Genomic DNA, 10,011 nt, shown 5'->3' with positions numbered 1-10,011 from the left:
GAGAGAGAGAGAGAGAGAGAGAGAGAGAGAGAGAGAGAGAGAGAGAGAAAGGCATGAAAAGCTATAAAGGTCACAGGTGAGGACCAGTCGCCTCAAGTTCCCAACATCTCCAACATGCATGAAAGCAGAGCTTGACCCTTCCTCCCCATCCTTCTCCCCTTCCTAATTCTTTGACAGTTTCATCTTATATATTATATACTTTAGGTCATTCATTCCCTATTTTCTTTTCCCATCACCCCTGCTACTGAAAGCAATTTTCTTCCCAGCTAGACCCCCTCTGATTTTCATTTTGTTTTTTTGTTTTTTTAAATTCACCTGCCTGTGTAGCTCAGGTTGGCTTTAAGTGCCTGATCCTCCTGCCTCTGCCTTCTGAGAGGCAGGATCACAAACACTCAGCAGCACATCTGGCCAGCGGGGCTGCTCTCCATGGCACACGTAGAGTGCAGTACCCTGTGCACAAGGCCTGAGCTTTGAGGATTCCAGCGCTTATGTTAACCCTGGCCATGTCTTTAAAGGCTTTGCCTCCAAATATTTCTTTCCTTCCGTATTCATTCTGAAAGACCTGGAATTAGATGCCAGTGGGAAGACAGAAGGGCAAAGCATGCTGGGAAATCCTGCATGGGAGTCCCTCGGTGCACAGCTGCATGGATCTCTGCTCTCGCTAGGAGCATCTGTGCTACATGCAGCATGCAGAATAGCATTTCCCTCAGCACAGATATACCCAGGTTAAAACCTTCACTACCATTCTCCCACCTACAGTTAGCATGCGAGTTAATGGGCTCTATTATAACATTCCCACACATAACACGCAATGTTTTGTCTTTCTGCCTTCCTCACCACCCCCTGTTCCTCCCCTCTTCCCTTTGAACCTGTTATGTCCTCTCTACTTTAAAAAAAAAAAAAATCTAAATTTTGCCTACGAGGAAAAACATTTGAAATTCATCTGGGTCTGGCTTTTCACTTAACACGGCGATCTCCACTTCTGCTATCTTCCTGCAAATCTCTGATTTCTGTTTTGTTTTGTTTTTCATGGCTAAGACTCCATAGCATGCATGTGCTTCTTCCTTAAGTCTACCGCTGATGGAATCTAGGCTGGCTCTATATCTTGGCTATTGTGAATAGTGTCACAGTCAACATGGGGGTGTAAATGCTAAGGACTTCACATCTGCTTTGAGTATAGTTGATGTACAAAGATGGTGAGCAGAAGCTAAGAAACAAAAGTTTTTAAAAAAGTTTCCTGGAACTCACTCTGTAGACCAGGCTAGCCTCAAACTCAGAAATCTGCCTGCCTCTGCCTCCCAAGTGCTGGGATTAAAGGTGTGTGCCACCACTGCCCGGCTCAAAATGTTTTTTATATGCACATTGTTGTACAACCTATCTCAATGATTTTTTTCCTGAACTGTGCTCCACATTCTCATCTTTCCCTCCCATCCCTGGCTTTAGTGGCTACTGTTCTAACTCTCTCACTCCTGTAGGAGCAGATTATACAATACACGGCCTTTGGGGCTGACTTCTTTCACATAGAATATGATGTTCTTGGATTCCACTGTGGCATGTGTCCAGAGACATGTCTTTACACATCTTAATAGTATTCCACTGAATAGATGTAACACATGGTTGCTTTTGTGTGTATAGATTGATGGACATATAGATATTCGGAACAAATCCACACAGATGTAAGACAAACAGTATGCTTATTTTGTGCCTCGAAGTTAGAGATGTAGGCCTTGTGTCTTCCAGAAGCCTGGCCACTGTGCCTCAGCACCTTTAGGCACCAGCTACACGCACTGCTCTGAACGAGGCTGAAGTGACCCTCCTTACACTTTCCAGGAAGTAGGGGTTTCCACAATGACATGGGAGCAGGGACACTCAGCCCTCAAGAGGGACCTTTATCTTACTCCATGGCCTGGGCATCTGCAGCCTGGGAGAGCTGGCTTCCTAAGCTTGCTCTGCAACCCTACTCTGCACTGAGACCTTCCTGCTGCTGGTTTTAAGTGTGCATATCCATTGCTGTCTACAGCGTGTGTTTCTCTCTTGGCTTTTATGACCCCCTTCCACCTCCCATGGAATCTCTGAGAGGAGGAGGACACAGGGAACTTGCTCTCCTGAAGCAGAGAGTGACATATGGAAGCTTATGGTGGTTGCATGATATTGAGGGTGGTTTACACTGCTGCCTCCCTTTGGGACATACTTCTCTGCCTAGAGAGCTGGTTAAAATAGCAGCTTTGGGGATGGGTGTGTCACATCAGGGATTGGCAGACCTTAGTCTGGGGTGTGGTGTGTGTGTGCTGGACCATCCTGAGATGGACAGGTGTGATGTGGAGAGCGCAGGCTCCAGGGCCTGGGTTTTCTTTAGCTACAGGCCTGGGCTTGGTTGGTGTAGTTCTCCCATGCCTATGCAAGCCACAATCCAATGCATTCTTTGAGGTATGTAAACAAAAGTGTTTGAATGCAGTCCAATAGTTGTCAGCAAGGGTATTATTTTGGTAACAAGGAAGACGGGCTGCCCCCTTTTCTACATTTGGTGTCACATCACAATACTGCCATCCGCTGCCAGGCAGTGGTGAATGGAAGTGGGTCCCTGTGCAGTAGGCCCGGTTGGGCTGCCTGTATGAATACCAGAACAATATTCCCCCAGTGTGCAGGGAGGCTCCAAATCCCAATTAGAAGTCAACTGTGGTGCTCTTCTTATTCCAAGAAGACACGCTGATGGAACACGGTAAGTTCTGGAGGAACTGATGGGAAATTGAGGCTGACCCTAGGTGGGCCTGGCATTGGGAATGTGCCTCCCACAGTGACCCAGAGCAGACACCAGACAAGCCCCAAGCCACTCACAGGAGACATCAAATTTGGAGTTGACTTCCAGGTGCAGAAGGGTGACCTATGTCTTCACAGTTTGTCCCTTAGCCAGGTTAAGCACCCCAGTGAGCGATGTGGGGACCGTGTGGCCTTTGTGTTTCCCATGCACACCACAATGCCTAGCTCACCCTGCCGAGTTCTGTGATTGAAATTCATTGCCAAATTTATTGAGAAATTAATGAGAAAAGCTGCGAAGTATTGACTTTGAGAGGAAAACACAACTCATCTTGAATGAGGAGGAAAATGCAGCAATAATTTAGCCACTATTGATTTGGCCCTGTCCATGTATTGATCTTCATTTTACAATATTAATTTGCACCTGCAATCGGCTGCAAAGGGAACCGATTTCATTTTGTGGCTGCGTTAGTGTGCAAAGCATTAGGTGCTCCTGAGCAGGGAGACCCACCCATTGGGCTGGGAAGGAGGATTTTTCAACCCCCGTTTCTGCTTGTTACTGGAATAGACTAAAAATTAAAAATTTTTGTCCAACAAAATATGAAAGCAAAAGCCCGGGTAAACCGTGGCACTCCTCCCCACTGTCCGGCTGCTTCTCATCCACACTAAAAGCCGTCAGCTGCCTGCGACTCCAGCCACCCTCATCATCATGCCCGGATCAGTTCAAAGTTCATGAAATTTCTATGAGCATTGATCTTGCCCCATTGATTTTTTTTTTTTTTTTGCAGCAGATCTTTGAAATTTTAATTTCCCGAGCATCTGAATTTCTTATAGATGAAATGCGCTTGCAGGAGACAGTTGATGATAAAGTGGAGAACTTAGCATCATTTTAAAGCCTAAAAAAAGGGGGAGAGAAAAACCCAGGCATTTGGGGACTTTGTGTGGTGTTTTGAGGTGGAATGATGAAAGTGCTCTAGCTGGAGCATGGGGGACAAGGGGTGTGGGGGCGGCTAAGTATCAATTTTGACTTCCGAAGCCACACATTTTTTAATGCAACTTTTTATACAGTCATTTTTGAAAGAAAAGCTATCTGGAGAAACAGCGGGGCAGAGAAGCATTCTTCACAAGCAATCGTTTGCTCTCAGCAGTCTTTATCACCTGGTCAAGCTCACCTAGTTACTTATCAGTGGGACATTTAATAACCTCAAGGTGATATAATTGCTATTGGCATTTTTCCCCCTTGGATTCGGCTGGTTAATGTGTAAACTACTTGTCAGCAAATAGCACTTTGTCACTAAAATCACCAACACCCTCTAGAGGAATGTCTTTGTATTGAGCAATTTAATTTTACTTTATTTAATTTTTACACATTACAACCTGTGTTCATTCAGGCACACTGACGGCTTGTAGTCTGTTGGGGCAGGGTCTGGGTAGCCCTGTTAGTAAAATATACTATATCTTATTTAACAAACCCATTGCCTTAATTGAAGCACGTTCTTGTCCCTCGGAAAAGGAACTACAGATGTTCTTATTATGTAGTTATGTTGCTAATGTGAAAAACGGCCTCATTATGAGGATCTGTTTGTAGCAAGAAAATTACTGCATTATGACAAATGCATGATTGGGAAGTTACAGGAAGCCGATCATTATTGAAATGAAACTGGAGCTCACTTAATAGCTGCAGCCAGCAGCTGGAATGGAGCAAATGAATGTCTTCCTGTTGTTACTGTTGGAGTCAGGGTTTTTGGGCAGGAGACTCTGCTGCAGTGCAACCTGCATGCTGTCTTGAGCTTCCAGGGTGGAAAGATGGTGCTAAAAGCAGCTGCTTCCTACCTGGAAGTCTTCCCCCTTGTGTGTTTAATGTCACCATTTTAAAGATACAACTGTGCTGCAAGAGCAATTACTCCAGCAGTCCTTAAAGGCAGGCCACTGCTCCATGACTGGCGGCCGGATCCAGGTCTCCCTGGAATGGAGGCAAGGTGTTCAGGTGGTTGTTGTCACAATTAAGCTTTGTCACTGCAGCCCCTCCTTCATGCAATGGTCCTCTCCACTTCTACCACCAAGGAGCCCCCTGGACTGGGGGGAGGGGGGTTGTGGAGAGCTGTCCACAACAGTTTTGGCTCTTGACAGCTGCCGTTGGGGGTAGGTTTCACACCACTGGGACACAGGCACAGCTGAGCCCTGAAAGCATAGTAGCTGCTTAGTAAATTTCTGGTGAATGGGTTGGCCTTTCAAAAATTCCCGGGGCTTAGTTTCCTTCCTAGGAGTTTTTCCTCTGTAAGAAAGTATCCTAGCCCTAAACATCGCTTTTTGATCTGTAATGTCTTCTACATGTCATCCGTGGTCAGGAGCATGTCCCCTTATTCACATAAGTGAATAGGGTTTACACACCAATGGATTAGCCATTGAAGTCTGACGAAAGCCATTTACATTTTGGGATGTTGGAGAACAGCACAGACCCCTGAGCAGGGCTGGCTGACAAAGACAGTTCAGCCATCAAAATGTAAACTCCAATGACTGATGTCACAAGAAAGAAAAACCCAGCAAGGTTGCCCATTGGTACGTTTCTAATTGCAGCAGGCCAGTTGGAGCTACTCTGGCCCCAGCTGCAGCTCAAAGCCTGATGCCATTTTCGGCTGCCACATTAGCTCTGGCAATCCCAACTTGAACCGACATCACAGACCGTTAAAATTTTATCAATTGCGCTATGATTAATCCCCCAGTACATGGGCATGACTTAAATATTTAGAACGCTTCTTCTGTTATGACTTCAATGCATGTAAAATAACGAGATTAACTCCAGTACACTCGAATATATTTAAATATGCGCCCTTCACAAGCTGCAGGCTATCCGGCGTGCGGAATCGAGTCTATGTGGCCATGTCAGGCTCTATTTGTAGGACCCACGCTGGAGACTGGCCTGCATATGATAGCCGGATATCTGGCCTTTCACAGGCTGCCTGATTGCTTGCCTCATTTGGCATGGAATGTGATTCCCGGCCATTCTAGCTTCTGATTCATTCAGGTTTTATTGCTGTGTAATTTTCTTATTCTAAAATAAAAGCTCTCCAACAAAAATTACTATGCATTAGGCCACAGTAGCCTACTCAAATGGATATTAATACAGTTTATCTCCAAAAGGACGAATAATGTATTTGAAACAGATAAAAGGCCCTCCACTAAATGAGGAATGTTAATATCTTATGGCACAGTTAATAAAGAGATATTTCACAGGGGAGATTTGTTTTATGACTTTTGATACAACAGCCTTGTAATCTGACATATCTTAAACGATATAATTTCACACATACATTCATCTCCTACAGGCAGCAGGCCATCTTAGCGAAATTTGAATTCAGGACAAATAATGGGTGCTAATTACTTCCGAAGGGGGGATTTATTAGGAAACCCACCCTCCCTTTCACGGATTGACGGAAAATCCATGCAGAAAGGTGCTAGCTTACAGATACATTTTTGATAAACGTTATTGTTTTTTCCCCTTCAGCAGAAAATAACATTTGTTTTGTTGTGTTTAAGGCAGAGTTTAAATTAATTTAACCCAGTGACACATGTTCGGAGACTAAGCATGCTGCTAAATAATTCCTTGGAATAAATTGCTCGGGAACCAAATGCATTAATTTATGGTTCTGCTGATGCTGACAGATGTGAGGGGCGGGCCGACAAATATTAACATAAAACAAATTTGCTTTATTCTTCTTCATATTTCTTCTTCATCCCCGACTTGAGCTCACCCAGGGCTCCTTCTCTAATTATCCACGAGGTCAGTAAGCAAAATTGGGAAGAAGCTGGGAGATCAATACAAATTATCCCTGAGCAAACCAGTGCTGACAGTTTGAATTGCAGCATATGTTTACCCAAAATCAGGCAATTTATCTTAATATCAGCAAAGTAATGCAGTGCAGGTGAAAGGTCAGGCAATCTCTCCCCCTCATAATTACCCAGTTCTAAAACAGGAAAGTGGTATTGATTGGCCTGGCTCGGGGCTCTGTGACTGGACGTGCCAGTGCCTTGCCCTGGCTCGGCTGGGCTCTAGGCTGTAAACGCGACATGCTGAGGGGTTATTAGATGTGTGGGGAGATCTCCTGCTTTCTCCTCTAGTTGCAGAATTGGCCAGTGATGATTGAGCCAGTCTTCACCAGCCCTGGGTAGGGATGGGTTCCTTGAGGATCTGAGGGCTGCTGGCCTTCAATGGGAAGGGGACCCAGAGAGGTACATGGGGAGGAGATCCACCACAGAAGCAGGAACTCCCAGGATTATAAAGGCCTGCTGACACTCCTGCTACTAAAGAGGAGACAGGTTCCAACACTTTTGCTATATAAATACGTTTGAGATTCTGAAGCCAGACCCCTGGGGGAGGGACATCTTCTGGCTCGAAGAGCAGCACTAAGTCCCTTGCTGTGTGGCTCATCCAGTCTGGTGAGGACTGGCTCTGGTATACTTTTGTACTCTGCCTGAACTTTCCTGATGTGCCGCACCTACTTATTTTGGCGGTATATTCACACTGCTAATGCCTGTTGGTTTGAATCGAGAGATGAAAGGTGCCCTCACATTTATACTGTTTACGTGACACTGTGGGTCATAGAAGAGTATCATTTCAACCAAGACACTGGAGAATGTCTCTCCCAGAGTGAGTGTATGCTTATCACAGTCATAAAGCTTCTGAGAGCTTGCATTAAAGCGCCTATCACCTGTCAGGGACATTTGCATGAAATCAATAACGGCTGCCCATCTATCTTTTCTGATCACCTTTCATCAGGCCGATTCATTAAGTCAAACAGTCGTGGTGATTAGCTGGCAGAGAGGAGAAACATGACATGCTAGGAATGCACACTGGGCTACCTTCCCCCCTCACCACCCCGATCAAGGAACATAATACTTCATCTTACCCTTTTTGGACCAAGTCGTTTGCTGGGACTGGAGCCCATCCTCCCCGATGCCCACACTGCATTTTTGCCTGACACCCTTGCCTGTGCCGAGGCAGAGACATGACAAATTGTCCCCCCAGTCAATGCTGACAGCTTCTGATGATTAATGGTCTGATTATGAAGTGGTTTTACACATATAGAATTTACATCACAGAGAGTTAGAAATTTTGCCATGTCACATACACCAAGGCATTTTGAAGGGTTTTACTATTTGCAAAGAAAAAAGAGGGCAAAATCCCAGCAAAAGCCGTGTCATGTAAAATCAATACATCGGATCAATGCTTTATTAACAAGAAAATGTCTTACTTCACATTCCTGTGCGGACCTTTGTCTCCGGGATGTATGATGGAATGTCAAATCATATTGTGGTCCTCAACTTTCAGGCGCATTATTGAGTGTACGTGTAAGGCGTCCTGGGTTGCTTACAAGACGCACCGACAGCTCAGCACTCGAGGATAATGGTGACCAATTATTGTGGAGAGCACTTTCCAAGGCAGCCCCAAGCTTCCTCTTAGGAAGCTATGGCCTTTTGTGTTCTCCCGCACTCCACAGACCTGGGTGGCGTTAATCATCAAATTACTAATGAGTGATGGCCCAAATTGCGGGCGGAGTAATGAATAGATGGCGGCAGGTCTTATTAGTCTCCGAAAACCGCCTGATTTATGTCTCGCCGTGCACCGTGGAGTTACTCCACAGAAAACGATATCTACATCAAGAAATAATGTACTCTAATAAGTATTTTCATCTTAACTCGTGTCCCCGGGCCTCCGGGCTCAGTTTTTGTTGGAGTCAGGCAGAGCCGTAATAAAGCCCGATGGCTCCTTAGAAAGCTTGTTAAACACAGTGTGTGCAGTCGAATGGAGTCCCGGCTGTGATTCATGCACTGTACAGGGTGCATGTGCCTCTGATTTATGGCCACGCACAGTTCATAGTCAAAATTACAATTTGAGGGATAAAAAGATTAATTACTATTTGTGGCCGGCAATTTCGTGAGGCTGGCGGATTGCAGCTGTGGAATGATAGCGCTCTATATCAGTTTGTAGTCAGCCATTCACAGATTATTAAAGCTTTGCAAGAGTAAGTGTTCCTCCTGCCTGGTCTGTGCTCAGGCAATATGCTAGACAAAAAAGGACCACAGGGATAAATCTGAGGCTAGCAATAGCTGGACATATGTCATAATTGCCAGTTTCCCATAAATCCCTGGCTGGTGAGGAACGCACCGTGTGATGCAGGCGCCACATCATGGCTGTGGTGATGGCTCTATATGGCCTCAAGACCTGTCACTGTGGGACTGCACCACCATTTTTACAATATACTGAGCCACCCTTTGACTTTCTTCCAGTCTAATTATAGATTAGAAATAATCATTGCTTTTATGTGCAAAAGAAGTGTGTGTGTGGGGGGGGGTCTATTCCTTAAGGCAGGGCTAACATGCAGAGGTGCTTCCGTGGAGGCATCCTGGGGAAGAACTGCACATCTGTGTGTAAGCATGCAGTAAATGCACAGTGGATGATGGAACGGCAGTGACTGACTTACTCTGTGTTTGTGTGTCCCTGTTGCAGCCCTTAATGAGCCAACCATAGATTACGGCTTCCAGAGGTTGCAGAAAGTGATACCCAGACATCCAGGTGACCCCGAAAGGTTACCCAAGGTTAGTACAAGAGCACATGATGCCCCACACAGGTTGGGGTCACTACCAGACTGCTTCTGGTTCGGGGGTGGTGGATACTCATTCTGGGAAGGAAAAATGCCAGACAGCCCAAACCCTGTACCCATATCAAGGCCAACAGGTATGGGCAGCTTCATAGCCCACAGTGGTACACAGACTCTCACTGTAGGTTGCTTCTTTGGAGGGCCATCCCTTTAAAGGGAGAGGAAAAAATAGCTTTTCTGATAACCAATATTTTGGATTCTGCAAGGGGGACATAAACTTCCGCGTAATGAAATAGTTCAATTAAACATTTTCCACTCCAGTAGCCCGCACTGATTCCCATCTAGGCAGCTCTAGTCTGATCTGTGATTACTTGACTCTTGTTTTCCTTTCATTTTCTAAAGCTCGATTCAGTTTAATCTTTTGTTTACAAAGCTTTTGTTATAAGTCCCTGACTTAGCGGGCTAACAAATGAAGTCCACACATTAATATCTAGGGGGCTTTTCATTTAAATCCAACAAAGACGGAAGCTGCCCCACTGTTTATGCACAACCCACATATCACAGAAATTCCATTTTGATGTATAACATTAAAGATAAGTCAAGCTTACAATTTCCCTTCTCCTTTGATATAATTTTGTCTCTCTCTCCCTCTCCCTTT

The 10,011-nt window shown here is 45.2% G+C and overlaps 1 protein-coding gene across 12 annotated transcripts in view; it reads left to right on the top strand.

The window, feature by feature from the left end:
* Positions 1–10,011, top strand: part of Ebf3 (EBF transcription factor 3) — a 118,867-nt gene that overhangs the window by 96,978 nt on the left and 11,878 nt on the right. For all 12 annotated transcript variants that reach the window (XM_021222570.2, XM_021222605.2, XM_021222588.2 and 9 more), the window contains exon 11: positions 9,263–9,351. In XM_021222570.2, coding sequence (XP_021078229.1) covers positions 9,263–9,351 — 89 coding nt within the window. The remainder of the gene's footprint in view (positions 1–9,262; positions 9,352–10,011) is intronic.

This window comes from Mus pahari, chromosome 1 (genome assembly GCF_900095145.1).
Source record: "Mus pahari chromosome 1, PAHARI_EIJ_v1.1, whole genome shotgun sequence".
In the NCBI taxonomy this organism is placed as follows: domain Eukaryota; kingdom Metazoa; phylum Chordata; class Mammalia; order Rodentia; family Muridae; genus Mus; species Mus pahari.
Note: the sequence above shows the minus strand (reverse complement) of the source record. Positions and strands in the feature narration are given on the sequence as shown.